This window comes from Misgurnus anguillicaudatus, unplaced genomic scaffold, assembly GCF_027580225.2.
Source record: "Misgurnus anguillicaudatus unplaced genomic scaffold, ASM2758022v2 HiC_scaffold_31, whole genome shotgun sequence".
Classification (NCBI taxonomy): Eukaryota; Metazoa; Chordata; class Actinopteri; order Cypriniformes; family Cobitidae; genus Misgurnus; species Misgurnus anguillicaudatus.
This window is the reverse complement of record NW_027395281.1, coordinates 2,383,944-2,405,685: the sequence shown is the minus strand read 5'-3', so window position 1 is coordinate 2,405,685 and position 21,742 is coordinate 2,383,944. Positions and strand designations below refer to the sequence as shown.

The 21,742-nt window shown below is 34.8% G+C and overlaps 1 protein-coding gene and 2 long non-coding RNA genes across 7 annotated transcripts in view; 2 read left to right on the top strand and 1 right to left on the bottom strand.

The window, feature by feature from the left end:
- The window catches only part of LOC141363027 (titin homolog), a 56,837-nt gene that overhangs the window by 28,863 nt on the left and 6,232 nt on the right, over positions 1-21,742 (top strand). The window contains exon 2 of the mRNA XM_073865470.1: positions 11,043-11,348. Within this exon, the coding sequence (XP_073721571.1) occupies positions 11,043-11,348 (306 nt within the window). The remainder of the gene's footprint in view (positions 1-11,042; positions 11,349-21,742) is intronic.
- On the bottom strand, positions 4,920-7,962 carry LOC129427472 (uncharacterized). Of its 5 annotated transcripts, none has more exons than XR_012368535.1 (5): positions 6,837-7,962; positions 5,975-6,065; positions 5,696-5,861; positions 5,158-5,301; positions 4,920-5,009 (listed from the first exon to the last, which is right to left on the bottom strand). It is a non-coding gene; the product is annotated as an uncharacterized lncRNA (long non-coding RNA). The 5 variants fall into 5 exon arrangements; XR_012368534.1 differs by having other exon boundaries at positions 5,671-5,819; XR_012368533.1 differs by lacking the exon at positions 6,837-7,962 and having other exon boundaries at positions 5,975-6,631.
- LOC141363055 (uncharacterized) lies at positions 13,844-17,051 on the top strand. Its single transcript, XR_012368564.1, has 2 exons — positions 13,844-14,130; positions 17,013-17,051. It is a non-coding gene; the product is annotated as an uncharacterized lncRNA (long non-coding RNA).

Sequence of the window (21,742 nt, the reverse complement as noted above, 5' to 3'; positions counted from 1 at the left end):
CAATTAATTTATTTTGCTATCACACATACCTATACTGTATATGCTTTATTTGTTGAAATTAAATAAATCTTATTTCAGTTAAACTTGGTGTATAGTGATATGGAATGTAATGCTGCCCACAGACCTGGAACTACTCTAATGCACACCCGTAAAATGTTTCTCAACCAAATAAGCATTTAACAGTCCCATGATATAAACTGTTATATAATAATATTATATAAACATTTACAAAATAAATAATAAATAATCCAACATAAAGCCAACAGAAGATATGTGACCCGTGCTGGCAAAATTTGTCTGAATGAGCTAATTTTCAAAAAATTAGTTATTTATATTTTGACATTCTCTATGTAAAATTTGTTGGAATCTGACACAAAAATGACAGAACTACACCTGTTTTAAGTTGACAGAGTTAGCCAATTTTGAGAAAAATTGAGTTTCTTGAAAAATCGAAAATAAAACCGCTGCATACATACCTTAAAATCACTGGTAAAACTTACAGATTTAGCACACACAAAGTCAAAAACAATATAGGAAGAATATATGTTAAACTTTGTTTATCTTTTGTTGTTTGATTGACATTGAGGCAGCTTTAAGATGTAATGCAAGGATCTAATATAATGTTACACATCAGATATTTTTTCCCAAAAGTTAACCAAACATTCACTTAAGAATAACAGATTAAGGTCCTACCTGCATGAATTCTTGTCAAAACAGCTATTTTTACAATTGACTATTTAGAGCATTGAGATCACTAGACGAGGGCTTAATGTACTTATTTATATGAAAACCTAAATTTTGACCAAAATCGGCACTTATACTTTCATCTGCATCTAGCTCAAAATTAGACGGTGTGCATTCCGAATGATTTTGCCAGCACGGGTCACATTTAGATCAACAAAAAAGGTGCTTAGATTTTCCCTATATGTGGTTCTCAACTCCAGTCGTCAGCCCCTCCCTAATGTTTTTAGATGTCTTGATTCCTGATTCCACTAATCGGGCTCCTGCCAGAATGTTTGAAATGTTTCCTTTATTAACACAATAACAAGCTGATTAACTGAATCAGGGTTTTTCTATACAATGCGTCTTCATTACACAGTACACAGTTTTTATTTTTGCTTTAATTGATATTTAATTATAATTTGATATAATTTTTTATTTAAAAAATTTATCTACATTGTCATCAACTTTTTATTTTATTTGTATTTTATTGTTTAATTTAGTTGTGTTAGTTAGGTTTTTATGTCGAGTAATTAATTTTATATTTCAACTTTTCAGTTCCACTTTACCAAACAAGCTTATTGCAAAAGCATTTTGCATTTCTAATTTTCGTTAGTTTAGTTTATCAAAAATATTTAGACCTGTATTTTATTTGAATGCCGTTAATAAAGTTCCTAGATAAGCATTGTACAATTAATATAAACTCGCCACGGTATATTTGATTCTTAATAAAGATAAAACAATCCAATACGAAAAACGGATGGGGTCTTACCTTTTTAAGTTGTGGCAACATGATTTTTGGTCGAATAAACGTAACTTTTTCCATTTTTTCAAGTCTAGTGTCCAATATCGCAACCCATATACATAGTAAATATTTTGCAAAGCAATGTAACTAGTAAAACAACTGCCAATTTCATTGTTAACGCGAGGTCATGCTCCTGTTTATTAGATACATTTGTATATTTATCTAGCGCATTCTTTAATAAAGCCAAACTTACCAATGCATTAAGTAAAGTGTCTGAAACAGAATCAGAGTAGCTCAAATTACTTTTGATGAAAACTGGCACTTTTATTTGATTATATGTCCACTTTCATAATTTAATCAGAATCATGCCTTGAAATAATACCTGTTGAAATAGTACCTATTTTACTGTTGAACCACATACAATGCTAAAAAGTTGACGTATGAACAAATACTATATAAACATGCATACATAATTTTTTTAATACATTTTAAATATATAAGATTTTTCCAATAAAACTTTGTTTTATTAATTAAGCCATGAATAATTTGCTTTATTTCGGGATTTTAGTCATAAAGTTACTTTATATTTTAATCATAAAGCCCTACATTTCTAATGAAATTACTATGATTTAATGCCAATCTGTATGTGATAATATTGACCACGGGACATGCACTATCACTGCCATTTTGTGCATGCAGTTCGCACAGTGCAAGCATGCGCAAGTGATGCAGTATGTGCACAGAAAGCAGTTACTGTACCCAGTTAACAAATATGGCTCCGAAATTATTCAGATAAATACACCTTAACCTTTTAAGACCTTTTAAGACCATACGTGGACATCACTTTTTTTGTTGTTGTTTGCACCATAATACTTAATTCTGTGTAACAGGCAGAGACGTCATGCCCATTCAAACTGTTGCATGCAACCTCAAAATTAAAGGAGCGTCCATTAATCTGTTACTTGTCTTTTAATCTGTTTAATATGCAAAATATTATTAATTCTGTGCTACATCCTTGTCACTGTTTAGAGATTTTTGCCATTTTGATAGTGTTTTGATTGTTACATTATTCTGGCGGTGCTGCAGTCAGCGCAGTCGCAGACGTCATCAGCGTCTGAGCACGCTCACAAGCTCTTTGTTGTTGCTGCTGCATTTTGCTATATGAGGAATTAAAACGTGTAAGAAACGCTCACAACATTTCCAAACCCCAGTACGGTAATGTGCAGTTAACCTCCTATGTGTAGAAAATGTATGGTTTAAAATGTGACCGTCTCAAAGTTAGTAGAGATTTCTAGATTCATCTTGGTACAATGCCAAAGCTTGCCAGAGTTCACGGGAGCGCGGAATCACACATGCTTACATATGCAGGTAAAATTTCATGCAATAATCCGTTCCCTCTAATAATTTTATCTAAACATTTTTGAAATCATCATTATTGAGCATTAAACTCAATCACGTGGCTACAGCTTATGTAATTTTCGTTGTTTATATACTTTATGGATTTAAAATATCATTAATTTCATATGATAATGCAGTTGTTGTGCAAAATGCATGAATGACACAATTAAACAAGTAATTAAACAAAACGTAAATAAACAAAACATGCCGTTTCAGATGTAAATATGATGCCAATAGCCGTTTTAATTATTCTGATTGAATATTTGATATAAAAGTTAGTCAACACTTTAATTTTGGAGGTTTTTGCATGAAGGCAGGGGCGCTCAAATTCTAAGAAATGTAAGTGCCATGGAAAAGACTGAAAGCTCTATAATATTTTGTTATATGTCTGTGTATGCACAAATTTCTGTGAGCTGTGCACACTGTGCCCCCTTAAAAAAAATTGGTGCATGACGCCCCTGGCTGAAACCTGTTGTACACAAAGGTGGACAATTACATGACTTCATTATCAAAGACAAATATTTGGTTATTATATTAATTGGTTCTTCCTTACCCCAAAAATAGCTGTAAGAAATCTAAGGGAAAAAAGACAAATCAAAGCTTACAGGAGCTTAAAGGAGGATCAATATAAAACTTATATTTATATATTTGTGCAACTCTTAATAATCTTTTAATCTTATTTTCATAGCTGATGTTAAATACATAAAATATTAATTTGAACTGAATAGTTATCACAGTTTTAAAAACTTAAATATACATTCTCAAATTATATTGATTAAAATTTACAAGAAATATTAAGGATATCCATTAGAAATAATCTGTTAGTTATATACTTATTTTATACACCTAAATAATATATGTACATTTTACATAAAATATCTTTAATTTTAATAGTTATTTATTTTGTTTTAGTTGTTTTGTTGAAGTATATTAGTTATTTTTAATTATTTGGTGTGTGCGTGCTTGTGTGTGTGTGTCAGGGACGAAAGACAACATACATACACTCTTAAAACAAATGTGTTAAAAACAACACAACATGTGTTATTTTTTACACATGTTCTGAGTGTGCGCAGGGACAACACATGTTGAGTTAAATTTAACACAGAATATGTGTTATAAAATGCAACACAAAAATGTGTTGCTTCAGTAAACACATTAATGTGTAACTTTCTAGTAATCTAACACAACTGTGTGTTACCGAGTAATTGTTTAGTTTTAATATTAAAGAGAAAAAAAAACATTTGTAAACTTTAAATTATGAAATCAAGCAGACAACTATTGAATATTGTTCACAAACTATTTATTTGTAAAATAACAAATATTTGACAATTAATGCTTGCATGAAAATATGCTAGTAGCCTACTTTATGTTGCTAGATGTATGCTAATTTAAATAAATGTAAGTGCAAGTATAATTACTTCAAACATACATTACATTGATACGTTTTAAAACACTGAATTTAAAAGCAACTGTGTTAAACATGTTGAATAGAACAATGTCTGAAATCGTTTTCAACATGCAAGTTATCAAAAAATTTTAACTTGTCCTGAAACATTAACATGTTATCTTACATTTAGAAAAATACTTAAAATGAACTTGACAAGTGTATTCAAAGAAATTTCCGTCACAAAACATTTAGGGGCGGTTTCCCGGACAGGGGATTAGCTTAATCCAGGACTAGGCCTTAGTTTAATTAGGAAATATAACTGGTTTCAACAAAAAACATTACTGGTGTGCATTTTGAGGCAAAACAAAGGGCACTGATATATTTTAAGATATATTTCAGTGTAAGTTGTTTTCAGTACCGCACAGGTCAGATTGTCAACATCAGGTGGAAAGGCAAAATAATCGTTCATTGCAACAGTTACGTAGTGGCCTCCATGTCCTGAAGAACCGCTGGAAACCAACTGTGGCTGAGCTGATTTCAGACACCCTTTGATCATTTAGTAAGCAAAGACGTCACACTGCTACCACAAATGAAACAATGAACATCATTAGAAAATGTTGTTGCATGAAAATGACTTATTTTATATAAAGTTTAGAGTCACAAAGCCTACCGGCATTAAGTCCCACAGGACTGACACAGCAGAATTCACACAGCAGAAGATGAACGAGTATCCTTAACATTGTATAACACAGCTCTCATCTGGGTGTAGTAAACATGCAGGTCACATGCAAAATATAAATTGAGAAAAAATTCTTAAAAAAGGATTACTTTTATATCGTACTTTGAATGTTTCATTTTAAACGTCATTTTCCAAATTAAACATTCGGAACAGAGATAGGAAACATACCATTATGTTGACTGTCAGCTTTCTTCACTAAATGTCTGATGTCCATTTTCTTCTCTAAAGATGCTTTTTCACTGAGTTTCTCAATAATTGTCACATTCCCATTTCTTCTTTCCCATCGGTAAGTCTGGAAAACTTGATGTCCCCCTTCAGTGAATTTAAAAAGAAATATTAATATTGGAATTATGAAACACTTTGTGTAAAGTTATCTCCAGTTAAAGGCGGAGTGCACAATGTTTGAAAAACGCTTTGGAAAAGGAGACGGGCCGACTACCAAAACACACTTATAGCCAATCAGCAGTAAGGAGCGTGTCTACTAACCGACATCCTTGCCGCGTTGCGTATGTGTGGGGCGGGTCTTTTAAAAGAAGGTCCAGATTCTATTGGGGTAGGGGCGTGTTTGTTTAGGTGATTTCAAATATCAACATTGGCTTTCAAACATTGTGCACCCCGCCTTTAAGTATATTACAAACACTGGCATGTCCAGAAATTGGGGATATTCCTTAAAGATTTCACCAATAATTGGTGATTTTGTCATTACCTGTATCCATCTTCTTTGATGACTGAAGGTTTGGTCAATGGCATTCTTTATTGATGATGTCCTCCCACTTCAACTCTGTTGAAGCTACCGTCTGATGTTCTGTAATCTCATTTTTATAAATCCACTGTGTGATGGCCCATCAAAAAAAAAATAAAAAAAAATACTCCTATCATGATCAATGCAAAAATAGCACTTAGTTAGAGTCAAGTACAGTTTTTATACACATTGTCAAGTAAGTCATTTCATACACATTAATGAAGTATGTAAAAGCATCCTTACGGTACATGTCCCTCTTTTTGACCAAATGAGACCATAATCCAAAAACACAATCTCCTTTGAGAGTGCCAGCTTTTCTTTTTCAGATGGATAGCTGAAAAAGATTACAAACAAACATTGACACAAGAATTGTGATTTACATCTAGTTAAGTATTACTGGGCAGTATTTACAACTCAATAGTGCAAAAACACTTTACAGCTAGTAGCACAAAACTACACCCATCTTATTCACGTAAGTTAGCACTTTAGCCTTACTGCAAGCAGTGAAAGGTTCGTGAAGTTCGACTCTTACCATTAGACCACTAACGTTACTCTCCCAGTAATTAATTGCGTCTTGTCTAACTTTATATTGAACGCGAGCGGCGCGACACGAAAATAAAAAACAGTATTATAAAATGTGGCTGTGCATCATCCAGAATGTACAGCATCACCGATTAATAATGAGTTTTACCGTCTTTTGTCTCGTCATGCCGCTCACAGGTGTACAGTACGTTAGGTACAGTGATGTGCATACTGTTCCACCATGTGCTTAACCAAACGCGACGAGGCGTTGCGATAATCGAAAGGCATAATTTATAATGACCCGTCCTATAACGTAAAGACATAAACTGAAAAGAAACCCGGTACCGCGTGTCACGTCTATTTAGTGCTGCAAGCAAGTGTCACGTAGTCCAATGTGCCTTTCATTAAACAATGAATGTTAACATGAATCTCCAAACGTAACTTTGCAAAACGAGCGAGTTTTGAACGTTACCATAATAAAGTTTAAATTAACAGTCTCCTGCACAATTAATACGAAAGTTTCTTACACTATATGAAAAATAGATATCATATTATAACTGTAATTTTTAATTTAATTTCTTACCTGATGCAGACAGGAACATTCGTCACGTCCTCTTGACTGGAAAGGCGGTTGGAAAAGAAAGTCACTGCGCAGGCGCAACACAATATGCGTTGTGTGTTTGTCTTTTCAATAAAACAAATTCAAAACAGACTGCCAGCCAAGGCTCAATAATAATGATCATGATTTTCATAATAATTAAATAAAAATAACACAAGCAAAAAATACAATTAAAAATACAATAATGCGTAGTTGTCTGTCCATGTGAAACGTCATCAGCAGATTCGTGTGAACTTATGACAGCCACCAATGGAAGAGAACGCCTGCATAATGTTTGAAATATAACTCTTATTGTGTCACAAAGTGTATGTTCAAAAGCTTTTTAGGCGAGAATGTATGTATTAAAAGTTCAAATTTGCGGTCGGTTTATAAAGAGAGCGTTTATTAAAAAGTCTGCCCCGACTTTTTCGGAGTTCTGATCCAGACAACAAACGGGTACTTAGCGCTCATGTACCCCGCCCAACGCAGCTTGATCTCGGCAAGTCCTTCTGAAAATCACCGCTGGCCGCTGGGTGTTATGTGTTAGTAGTGGTTAACAGTGTTATATATATTTTATTGGTACTGTCTTATGGACAATCTTTGGTCTCAAAAATATATTATCTGTTCCTGGGCAAATCGTTTTGACTAAGGACAAAGTTGCATTGTAAAACTTTATATTTTTTATTTAACTTTGTGGTGAAGTGCAGGCTTATTGTGCTTTTGACCGAACTTGCTTGTATATTTCCTGTTGCACAAACATCTTATACTTGATAAAGGAATGTGTTATATGTGATATTTGGTTTTTATAACAAACAAAAGTAGAGGATAATCAGTGTCAGTGCACGCTGCCTAAATCACTTTTTTATGAAAACTACAGGATATAGTGTTTTATATCACATTTTTTCATGTTACTTTGTTTAAATATAAATCGTCATTAAACTACAATAATTATGCATTTCATTTTATTGTGTACTGGTTAACGTGTTTTACACATTCATTGTGTAAGCAGTTAAGCATAATATTTACACATTATGTGTCAGTTCCAACACAAAAATGTGTTAGAATCCTTTTACACATATTTTGTGTAAATTTTTAACACATCAATTTTAAGAGTGTAGCCTATATAGTGGCAAAAACTGTAATTTATTTATATTAAAGTAAAGGGTGATGGTGACAAGTGAAAATGTGTTCATACATACTATGTACAATATTTACAAGTAAACAAATAACAAGGACACAAAAAGGAGAGGGCAGTGCCAATTCAAAGAAATAAACTAAACAAAACAACTAACCAAAGTTTAAACCCTCTAACCTGAACTACAAAGGAAAAGTAATGAGATAAATATTTTGCGTCATACGATGCCCTAACTAACCCACGCTACCTACCCGAATAGAAAACGTTGGGTGGCACGCGCTCCTTTATAATACAGAAAACGAATCCCTACGTGAAACTAACAAAGTCACAAAACAACGCTAATAAACACTCAAAAAGTACAAACGCAAAACGAGTGGCTAACAAACAGGGATAAAGGGGCAGACTGACATAAAAAATGAATTATCAATGGCGTACAAGACTAATAATTTTAAACTTTTTACATAGACATTGTATTTGATTAAATCAGTATTAAAACACACTGTTTTTAAAAATTATGTAAGGAATAATTGATGACGGGCCATTGAATTATAAGAAAATAATGCACACCAAGGTGGTAATGAGGCACGACGTGAAGCGGAGTGCAGTTACACTGCAGGTGTGCATTCTTTTCAAATAATTCAAAGGACCGGAGTCAATTATTCCTCTTATACCACGGTTACCACAAACATTGCTCTGGTGTCTATTTTAAAGACATTTGAAAAATTAGGTGTGCGGTTTACAGAAAAATAATCAACACCAATAGAACATTTCTCAGCCAATCAGAATGCAGCATTCAACAGACCCGTGGTATAACATTGAATTATCTCTCTAACTCTCATTAAATAAATGCTTATGTGTATGACTCAGCCTTAGAAAAGAAATATAACGTGGGATGAGATTCGTTTACATTAACATAACTGTTATGTAGGCTACCTGTGAAGATGCCTGAGGCTTGAAGAATCATGAAACGATAAATTGATTGCTGTAAGCTCTAACATTGCGGGAATTGCTCTCCTGATGCATCTCCAGCACCAGCAGACTCGCTGACAAATAGTGTAGTTGGCTTTATACTGTACTATTTTCCACACGAACAATTTCCAGCCTGCATTTGACTTCTCCCAGCTCTGAAACTTTAGGACGTGGACGCGAGCTGCCTGCAACTTCGGCCTCCGCGAACTGCTTTCAGCCTTCGCCATCGCATTGATTTAAAACCGGATGAGCTATTTAATTCTCAAATACTGAATGATTCTGTATTTTAAAGGATGGGTGTCAGCCCTGCTGATGGAATAATTGCGTAAACGGAGATGTATGTACGCAGTGCATGACCGTTAATAAAGTGCAAAGCCTTTATTAGTTTTTAAATAAAAGTTCTTTCAATATAAAAGCCTCCCGTCAGGGCTTCCGTTCCCACCATACGCCTTCCGTTTCCACTATACTCTCTCACACATACATACATACTTCTCTTACATACGCACATTTTCTTCCGACATACATACATTCTATAGATGTATATGAAAGGAGAATGTAAGTGTGTGAGAGTAGAAATGTATGTATGTGAAAGGAGAATACATGTATGTGAAAGTAGAATGTAAGTGTGTCAGAGTAAAAATACATGTATGTGATAGAAGAATGAATATGTGTAAGAGTGCCAGAATGAAATTTGTCTTGTATGGCCCTTCATACAAATCAACATTTAGAAATTAGACATTTTCAAATGTATTTCTTAAATGTATAAACACTTAAAATACATAAGTAAAATGGTATATAATAAACATTAATTTGTGTGAACAAGAACTGGCAGAGCTGTAGAGCAAATAAGTCACAATGATAGAAGTCTAAGTGAACTATATAGTGCAAATAAACATATCTATGAAATGTACATGTTCAACTGTATTTCTTGAATTTCTGAACATAGAAAATCCCCCTGAATCTTTTACCCCTTTCCTTAAATATCCAGAGAGAACAAAGCATTGTGATAATGATAGAACTTTAATACTGATTGGTTCTTGTGAACCCAGGGGTGTTTCCTAATATACATACAGTGGGTGATTGGTTGACATGTCTAAGGTAGGAGGTGTCTCCCAACATTAGGTGAAGTTTGCTTATTTTATTGTTAAACTTTAACATTGAATTTTGTTGTCAAATTAGTAAACCCATTGTAGCACTTGCATTAAACATTTCATATGATACCAAACAAGACCACATTCAGATACTTTGTGCATGTAGAATGAAACATTCAATATAGTTTACTCTGAGACAATGAAGAGACGTGAAAGTGAGGTGGGGTCACTGGGGTGTGAGACTTCTGTCTCTGCACAGTGGGGGTAGTTGTCTTGAGGGTATGTGTGAGTTTTTTGAGAGGTTTCAGATGTTAATTCAACAGGAGTTAAATGTTTATAGAAAATGTTGACTTGTGGATTCAGTCATTTGGTGTCACAATATAAAATTAACCTTATACCTTAAAGCTTAACCTTAGCTTTTTTTAATTTCAACCAGTATGTAGAATTTTTCTTCCTTTGCCCAGCGAAAAAACATCTAATGAGATTTTATTGAGAATACATTTCAGTCATTGTGGTAACAAGGATACATCATAATTTACTTGTCATGTCAATAACTTTCTTGGCAACACAAAATAAATCCAAACAACCATTTATTATCCAGGTAAAGAGATCATAATTCAAAAGCCAATTTACCATATTTGATTTCAATTAAACATAAATCAATAAATCGTTGTAATCATATGAAAATATGGCATACCTGGCTAATGGACAGTACACTGTTATAGAGTAACACCTGAACCCTTTGCAAAATTTACTTAAATAGCCAGAGAAAACAGGCATTGTAATAATAAATAATAAAATAATAAAAATTTGTTAGTGATTGGGTATTGTGGTCTCTTAATCTGCATACAGTGGGTGATTGGTTTACATGTAAGGTAAGAGATGTGTTTTAACATTGAGTGAAGTTGTTTTATTGTTTTATGTCAAAAGATGAAATGTGTAATAATGTTTATTTTTCTCTAATGTGTTTCTCTCTTCTGTGTGCTCCTGTGACAGATGGATATGTGACACTGTTTGAAGGAGGAAATGGCTATCTACACGGTGCTGATAGTGTACTACAGACAGGGACTCAGATTGAGTGGAAGTTTAATAATCGTGTGATTATGACTGGAGAGATGACAAAGGACAAAGGGATCACTGAAATTTATATTGATGAGCAATTCAAAGACAGACTGGAATTGGGTGATCATCTTGGATATCTCATCATCAAAAACATTTCAAAGGAGGACTCTGGAGTCTATGAAGTAAAGATCACCTACAATAAACAAACAACACACAACAAAACCAAAGTTAATGTGATTGGTAAGTAGCTAAGTTTGTTAAAGTATGTTTTCTTCTATTTGGAGAGAATGAACCTTAAAAAAATGTTAAAAACCGTAAATAACAAATCCTGTTGACTATCTGTGGTTAGAGTTCAAGGTTAAGATCCATGTCCAAAAATAATGTAACACAACTTGCCACAAAAAAGCAGATTAAATTTGAGATGTGATGATGCACTAGAATCAAAATAATAGTTCACTATGAAACTAAATCACACTGTGTGTGTGCTGTGATAAAACAAACATTTTTATTTCAACCTGTATGATTTTTCTTCGTTTGACCAGTGAAAAAAACATGAGATTTGGGGTTAAAATCATAAGCACAGAGCCGCTGATGTTGTACAGATTTGTGACACGATGATGCTGACTCACAGTAAACTAACAACACTATCAGATCATGTTGTGTTCATCTCAGTGATTTGATGTGATTGAGATGATTCATTACTTCACTGATTCACTGAAACACAAACACACAAGACATCTAAACTGATTCTTTATTCACTTATTTAGTTCAGTTTGTGCTGCTGATGATTTCACTGTTAACCCTTATTTATTTCTGTAGTGCTTTTACAAATCATTTAATTTCTAAACAGCTTTATAAGCTTTTGTTTGATGTTACATCACACAGCTCTCTGTGTTCAGATAAGATTATAACATTGCAGCCGACTAAAGATAAAATCTCTGTGCTTACACAAACACATGCATAAGACATTTCTAAATGTTGGATGGTTTGGTTCAATTGTGTGATTTCTTGTTTTAACAGAAAGCTTTCTGGCGTCTGCTAGATAATGTACCAGATAAGATTGCAATTTAAAACCATAACTGATGATCTGATGTGTGTTGTTGTTTCTTTTATTTTTTTCATTCACACATCTAAACACCATATAAGTAAGGCACAGACATTTTGTGTAGTGACTAGTGAGATTTTTAAAGTGATTATTGGCAGCAGTATCACAACTTCACTGTTTTCAACAAAAATGTGCATATACGTTTTATGAAATTGTGTGAACAAAATGACTAATTAGGTGAATGTTTGTTTAAACAGGTGAATCTACTAAAGAGGACTTCAATAGGCAGATGGGAGGTGAGATTTTTACATTGTGTTTTTTTTAGTTAAATTGTTCACACATCAAGGCGCGTGCTTTATGTATTTAAATTTTTTATTTTTTTGAATGCATTTTTGCCTTGAAGGTTTTATTAGCAGTTGTTAGATTTTTTTTATTTGGCTGAGCAGTTGTTCTTATACATGAAGCAATCTGATCAAATGTGTTTTCAACAACATTTGAATGTGATCCAAAGAGGATGTGCTCAAAGCATTTTGAACACTGTTTACATCTGTATTTAGCGCTGTCCACTTGTGATCTGATCAATGAAAACACATCTTAATACCAGAAGTAAACAGTCCCAAAGGGAGTAAGAAGGACCAAAGTTCAGATGAGAAGAGTTTATTAAAGAGTCATGTAGCATAACTGACCGTCTTCTAGATCTTACCCAAAATGTTGTCTTTGTGCTCACATTATCCCAACCAAACAGTGCCTGAGCGCATTTTATCCCCAAATCCTGGTTCATTTGACTAGTATGATCATTCTGTACTGTGCCTATTTATGGTTTGGTTAATTGCGTCCTGGCCGGTTTGCAGAGGTGGGTTCAGTTCAGTTAAGTTCAGGTTCAGAACATGTGTTGTGATCACACCAGAGCACGGTTCAAACAGAGAGACGTCAATTCACCTTCATCTGCCTTCATAAAAATCTTCTGATGCACACAGCGGGGTTACATGAATGTATGAGATGTGCATGTGACAGATCAACTAAACAATATGATGACATGTGAGAGAGCTGCGTGTCATCATGCACCAACAACTCTGAATAAAAACACAGACTTAACATTATGATGGGCTCCAGTGTTAAAAGAGCCTAATGTTGAAAGCAAAGACTCATGTGTCATCACAACAAGAAGTTATGGTTCAGCTCTTTGTCACAGGGATTTAAACACAGATCAACATTCACAACTAAAGAAATTTCAGCAAACTGGACTAAAGCAGAGATCAGGGAGCTCTTCACTATCAGCGCTGAAATCATTCACCAACATGACAGAACAGCACATTACACACTCCTTATGATCTTATCATAAACTATAATAGGCTTTTTACACCTGGTCACTTCATGTGTTTTCTCTGATCTGATTTGTTCCATTTACATTCAGCCACATAAATGCTCATTACTCCACCTTAAAAAACTTAAGATGACGTCCAGAGTTAAGTGCAGTGTGAAAAGCCCTTCTATTTTTTTCAGGAGAATAATTGTTTAAATGTCTTTGTTATTGATCAGACGATTGTTTTAAGCTATGAAGCTTGCAGGATGTATTAATGATGTAGTTATATGTCAAAAGATGAAGGCAAATTTGATTCCTAATGTCATGACCTCTTTAATGAAATGTGTAATGATTTTTTTCTCTCCTGTGTTTCGGTTTAAAAGTGTTTGCAGGAGATTCTGCCGCTCTACCCGGTGCTAAAAGTAAACTACAGACAGGGGATCAGATTGAGTGGAAGTTTAATAATCGTGTGTTTATGAGAGGAGAGAAGACAAACGACAGAGAGATCCGTGTAACTCATAGTGATGATCAATTCAAAGACAGACTGGAATTGGATCATTCTGTTGGATATCTCACCATCAATGATATATCATATAAGGACTCTGGAGTCTATGAAGTAAACATCACCAACAATAAAGGAACATCACGCAACAAAACCCATGTTATTGTGATTGGTAAGTAGCTAAGCTACTTTTCTTTGTTTTCTTTGGAGAGAATGAACCTTAAAAAATCTTAAAAACAAATCCTATTGATTCTATGGTTGGAGTTAAAGGTTAAGATCCATGCACAAAAATAATGTAATGGCACTTACCACGAAAAAGCAGATTAAATGTGAGATGTGATGATGCACTACAATCAAAATAATAGTTCACTATAAAACCAAATCACACTGTGTGTGTGCTGTGATAAAACATTTCTTTCATTTCAACCAGCAGGCTTGTGCACAACTCAGAATTGAATTGAGAATGACTCCTAAATTCCAATTCAATTCTTGAATTTGAATTGAATTTGAATTGATGTCAAAAACAGGATCTAGAATTACAATTCAAATTTGAATTAAAGGAAGCAGAATTGCAATTCAATAGAAATTCAAAGAAATTCACAACATATTATACAGTAAGTGAAGTGTTAAAAATTAAGCTTTCAGTATATGTCAGATATGATTGCATTACATATTCTATAAATTATATTAATTTGAACTACAGATTACATTAAAAGGAAATGTTTTTCCCCAGCAATTAATGTTAAAAACTCTAGTCACATAACAAAAAAATAAGTTTGATTTTTTGTAATTATAATTTTGTGGAACACGATGGATCATTCTTTATTTCCCAGAATGCTTTACTTTAACCAAGTATTTCAAATGGTTGTCAAACAATTAACTTTCCTACACTGAATGTATGTGAGATTCTTTCTGTTGTGTGACTGTGGAATTTCTTTGAATTGCCATGAATTTAATTCCACTTCCTGTCATTCCAATTCCAATTCAAATTCAACTTCCTATAGGGGGGAGTCAATTCAATTCAAATTCCAATTCATGAATTGAATGGAGGCCAATTCTGAAATTCTGAATTGTGCACAAGCCTGTCAACCAGTATGTATGATTTTTCTTCATTTGATCAGTGAAAGAAACATGTAATGAGATTTGATGTTAAAATCATAAGCACAGAACCGCTGATGTCACACAGATTGATGACACGGTGATGCTTAAGCTCAGAAAACTAACATCATTTTGTGTTCATCTCAGTGATTTGATGAGATTAGAGATGATTCATTACTTCACTGATTCACTGAAACACAAACACACAAGAAATCTAAACTGATTCTTCATTCACTTATTGAGTTCGTGCTGCTGATGCTTTCACTGTTAACTCTGATTTATTTCTGTTAGTGCTTTTACAAATCATTTTATTTCAAAACAGCTTCACAAGCTTTTGTGTGACGTTACATCACACAGCTCTCTGTGTTCAGATAAGATTATACAAAACAGTGGACTTAAAATAAAATCTCTGTGCTTACACAAACACATGCATAATCATATCTACACTGCAAAATCCCGGGAGTTAAATTAACACTGCTCAGTGTTTATATAGGTCCACTCCCCAGAGTGTTAAAAAAGTAACACCGGAGAGAGTTAAAAGCAGCAATCTGTGACTTTATTCTCTCTATCACCATCTCTGTTTGAAAACTTAAATTGCATTTTTGATCTTACTTGTAGAGTTATTTTCTTAACTTAGGAGTAGATGTTGTCTGTTTCGTTTAAAGTCACCATTATTGTGATCAGTGGTTGTTTTAATTGGACTCTTGAGTCTTAGACTTAGCTTTTCAGCTCTTTTTTGGCTGTTGTAATTTCATGTGTTAAAAACGTGTGTTTTGTGGCCAAAGAGGAGTCACTAGTGCATTTCTATGATTATAATGGTTGTTAGGATATACTTTCAAATAACATTCTTAAAGAGTAAGTTATTTAGTGACGTATTTAGTTATTTAATGCAATTCTTTCTAGAAGTGTTCATTTCTGTCAATAATATGATATTGTAGTATGAGATCCAGCCATCTCATAGCAGTTTTTCATTCTGAACCATTTTTAAACACTGACATTTACAGATTAACTGCAATATAATGTAGACACTTAAACATCAGGAATCAGAGTGTAAATCACAATGATGGTGACAATAAAATGAAAAGCTTCATGTTGCAATGCATGCTGGGTATTAACAAATTACAAATCTCATTAAAAACTCCCAGAATGCACTGCGGCATGAATAAATAATGAACTTTTTTACCATATTCTTTGTCACCATTGTTGAGATTCATACTCCGATTCTTGATGTCTTTGTATCTACATTGTTCAGCGGTTAATGTTTTTGTGCACACTATCAAAATCCTTCAGAATGTCAAACTGCTATGAGAGTTCTGGACCTTGAACTGTATTAATATATTATTAATAGAAAATGATGCTTTTGATGAGGGAGGAAAAACTATATTAATAAATCTGTTCATTAAAAGATTATATTTGACATTTTGTTTTATTCAATCACACAGTAACCTTTTCTTTGCTATAACAATGTGTTTTAAACACACTAAGATATAGCAGTTAGAAAAAACTAACAAGCTAATATTCAAGAGTCAAGTCCTAATAAAACAACCACTGATCACAATAATGGTGACTTTAAATGAAACTGCCAACATCTACTTCCAAGATAAGAAAAAAATATCTCTACAAGTAAGATGTAAAATGCAATTTTAGGTTTCAAACAGAGATGGTGATAGAGAGAATAAAGTCACAGATTGCAGCTTTTAACTCTCTCCGGTGTTACTTTTTTAACACTCTGGAGAGTGGACCTATATAAACACTGAGCAGTGTTAATTTAACTCCCGGGATTTTGCAGTGTAAACACCATATAAGTAAGGCACAAAAATTTTGTGTAGTGAGATTTTTAAAGTGATTATTGGCAGCAGTATCACAACATGACTGTTTTTAACAAAAATGTGCTTATAAGTTTTCTTAAATTGTGTGAACAAAATAACTAATTAAGGTGAATGTTTGTTTAAACAGGTGGATCTCCTAAAGAGGACATGAATAGGCAGATGGGAGGTGAGATTTTTACAATGTGATTTTTTTTTTAATTGTTCACACGTCTAGGCTTGTACTTTATGTATTTAACTTTTTTAATACATTTTTGCCTTGAAGGTTTTATAAGCAGTTGTTAGATTTTGTTGAATTTGGCTGAGAAGTTGTTCTAATACATGAAGCAATACAGTCAAATTTGTTTTGTACTGCCTTTAAATGTGGTCCAAAGTGGACGAGCTCAAAACATTTTGAACACTGTTTACATCTGTATTTAGTAGAGATGCTCCGATCAGCATTTTTGGGGCCGTTTACCGATCACCAAGATCATGATCTGCCGATCAGTGCCGATCACAGAATGGCAGTGGAATGGGAATCTTTTATCTATAATCTAGCAGAGTTTGCACCATTTGTAGAAATGAAACTAACTATAAATTAGGTATATTATTGTTTTAATAGAGAATCAAATAAATAAGCACAATAAATATTTCTTCTTGCAAAGAGAAATGTAATATCATGCATTTAAAAAGGTTTATGTCTGTTGAAAGTAATTAAAATAAAACACTTCACAGTCTTTACTGTATGAATTAAAAATACACGCATTCGTATGAAGTACAACAGTTCTTTAGTCAAGAGCAGAGAGTGATTTTATTGAGAAATGAATTAGGTTACTGCAGCTTTAAGACGTGAGAGAGAAATCGCTCTGTTCACGTGCACTGATGACCGGCTGCTGTGTATGCGTGCGGCGGGTGTCTGCAAACAAAAGCAGCTGTGAGGAAAATAGAAGTTTAAACCTTCAAAACTTTAAAACGAATGCAAGTAATAAACTTTCGGCATGAGGATGCAATTGTCCGCGATAGATGTGTTGTTTACACTGTTTGATAGGGATGTGAAGACGCATCGTGCTGAGAACCGGAGCGCGTCCTCATAGAAAATACGCATATCTCTGTAAAGGTAGAGAGAGAAATCCAGATCTGCACACATGAGCAACGTGTTCAAAATGCTCGTACTGTGTAAAATGGTCTCTAATTGCAGCCGCATCAGGAACGCTATGATGACAAAAGTAAACAGAAAGATCGGCTCATGAGATCGGCATTTAATGCCGTTATCGGCCGATCGATTAGAGCATCCCTAGTATTTAGTATCGTCAACTTGTGATCTAATTGATGAAAACACATCTTAATACCAGAAATAAACAGCCCCAAAGGGAGTAAGCAGGACCAAAGTTCAGGGGAGAAGAGTTTATTGATGAGAGTCATGTAGCATAACTGACCATCTTCTAGATCTTAACCCAAAATTCTGTCTTTGAGCACGCTCACATTATCCCAACCAAACTGTGCCTAAGCGCCTTTGATCCCCAAATCCTGGTTCATTTGACTAGTGTGATCGTTCTGTACTGTGCCCAGGCACGGTTTGTTTAATTGCGACCTCGCCGGTTTGCAGAGGTGGGCTTGGGGACAGTTCAGTTGAGTTCAGGTTCAGAACGCACGTTGTGATCACACCAGAGCGCAGTTCAAATGGAGAGATGTCAAATCTACCTTCATCTGGCTTTGTAAAAACCTTGTGATACGCGAAATATGGACTAAAGCAGAGATCAGGAAGCTCATCGCTATCAGCGCTGAAATCATTCACCAACATGACAGAACAGCACATTAAAAAACTTAAGACAACGTTTATGCAACAAGAGGCAGCACTTACTGAACTAGGGATGGGCACCGATGTGGCAACGATGATCGAGTGGGTTTATTAATTTATTTCTGGTTATGGCAGCATTTGGATGTCTGGTTAGCGTTACAAGCATCTGTGGTAGTAAAGACTGTGTGCGCGTGTTTGACATCATGTTGAGCTACACAGACCGGCGTATGACATCAGTAACGTTACCATGCATGATTCAAAAACAAACAGACTCGACATTTTGCCTTGAATTTCCCGAACACTGCTGCAATTTACTTCTTGTTGAAGGCGAGAGGCCGGATGTATGCAAAATGCAAATTATTTTGAAGGGGAGGGAGTTAAATGGGAGTGGGGGTGGAGTAAGATGCATTTTACGTAATATGTATCCGTTGTTCAGATTGGGTCATTTTCTGGCAGACATTTCTAAAGGAGGAATTTCTATAAAACTGAGATGTTCAGAACGTCTTAGCCTGGCTAACACCAGACCAATCTCATAGAGAATGAGACTTTGTCTGGGAACCCTATGACAATGTCTAGTTGTCGGCTGATTTTACATTAAATTTAAGTTGTAGATATTAATCAGGTCAGGTCTGACTGTAGATTCTGCTGTAGTTCTTGTGTAGTTACTGACAACAGAATCAGATTCACTTTAGATTCAAATTTATTTACACTGAAAGGAAAGGGTGTTAATGATTCTTCCAGTAATAATAATAATACAGTAAAGATAATACTGTGCCCTGTCTTACTTCACTTGTCGTCTTGTATGATAAATTAGATAACCACTGACGTGCAAAACGACTGTGAATCACATTCATACTTGTGCCCCTTGTAAGTACTTGGACCTGAATACAACCCATATGTACATGGCCATAGCGCCACCTAATGTGACTTTCAATATTAGCACTGTTTCTAGTTACATCCTTAGTGAGTTTGTTTAGTATGTCTAGTATGTTTGTCAATTATGGAACAGGTCCTCTGCATTTAACCCATCCCAGTAAGTTGTGAACACAAACGACTTTTGGGTTATAAGCCGGACTCTCTAACCAGTAGACTATGACTGCTCGTCACAACATCAAGCAATGCTTAAATTATTTAGCAACGACAGACACTCTGGACCACCCACGCGATTTAAAAAGACATTGGAAAACGGTGCAGTTGCGTTTTTCGCGTGGTTTTAGATGTGAAATGTGAAACAATTGAGATGTGCTTGGCACATTGACCGGTGCCTATATATGTGTGTGCTGTAGCACTTTCATCTGTAAAATAACACTTGGTTCAAGTGAGAAATCTTTTTGGGGATATAATGTTTCCAGCTGTGCTGAAAACGCGCTCTGATTGTATACTTGTAACAAAGATTAATACTTTTTCGCAACCTTGAGTGACCAAGAGAAAATATCTTGCCTCATGTTCCACCCCCAAGTCAACGGGTCATCGCTGATATCAGTTTCCTCCCCTTGCAATAGCGCAGCCGTTTGTGTTCACACGAATATCTTGCTGGGCGAGATTGTACTGTACTGTATATTTTTCATAGTTTGACATTGGAATTGATTGATTGTTTTGATTGATCTGTTCCTGCGTTTGATAATGTTCATGCTTAACGTATCATAACGTAACTCTTCACAAGACTTTAATTGTAAGTGTCATCAGCATCATAAATCATCCAAAGTCTTTTATATTTTCATTTTTTATGTATAGAGACAGAGCGCAGCGCGTCACAACCTGAAAACCACGCCCACCGGGGGGGAAAGCAATCCAGCACTCTCCATTGACTTTGTATTGCAAAAGGCCGCCTCCTTGTCATTTCTGGCTTATAACAAAAAACTGAATAATGCCTAAAAGCTGCTTTGGGACAATATGTACAGCTAACAAGCCAAAGAACCCAGAAATAAGTTTTTATAAGCTGTCGAGCCGTAAAACCCAGCCTTTAAGGAGAATAAAGTGGATCGCCGACTACGTTTCCCCCTAGTGGACACAGTTTTACTAATAGAAGTACTATTTTTTTTTTGGCGTGTTAGATGTACACCTTGTCACACAGCAGCTTTTAGGTATTATTCTGTTTTTAAGTTTAATCTGTAAATAAGTTTTTATAAGCTGTCGACCCCAAAAAACGAGCGTTTAAAGACACAAAAATGGATACAGGCAACTTTTCATAGTACTTCTATTAGTAGAACTGCGTCCACTAGGGGGAAACGTAGTCGGCGATCCACTTTATTCTCCTTAAATGCTGTGTTTTACGGCTCGACAGCTTATAAAAACTTATTTCTGGGTTCTTTGGCTTGTTAGCTGTACATATTGTCACACAGCAGCTTTTAGGCATTATTCAGTTTTTTGTTATAAGCCAGAAATGACAAGGAGGCGGCTTCTCGCAATACAAAGTCAATGGAGACGGTTGGATTGAATTCCCCCCCGGTTTTCAAATTTGCATAACGGCGCTCTGTCTCTATATACACTGCACATCATAAATGAGTACACCCCCTTTGAAAATAAAGATTTTCTCTCCATTTGTTAGTAAATATGAGATCAATTTGCTGCATTTTTACACACCAGTTTTATTAACATTTATGTTTCTTAACATAAGAGTGAAAGTCACTTAATATCTTAAGGATACGAAAAATAACACATTTAAATCAAATGAGGTGATGCATAAATGAGTACACCCTACAAAGATTCCTTTAAAGCAACACTATGTAGTTTTTTTACCTTTAAATAATGTCTCTAAAATTATTTCAGTGATAGAACAACTTTTAACTGGACAAAGTGTACTGTTGCTGCAACCTGAGCAGCCTCCTAGCTGCTACAAGCACACTCTGAAAGTGGCGGTGAAGGGTAGGAAACACAGCCCCGCCCCTCCCCCTGCCTGCGAAGAGTGTCTGATACCAGGCACCGTTGCGCTTTTCAACCACATGGGGGAGCTGTAAGTCATTTTTACAAGGAAACTACATAGTGTTGCTTTAAAAGCAATCTAATATTTTGAAAGGCCTCCATTCTTTTTTTAAAAACAGCACTAATTCTTCTAGATAATAGCCTCTTTCAGATCCTGGATG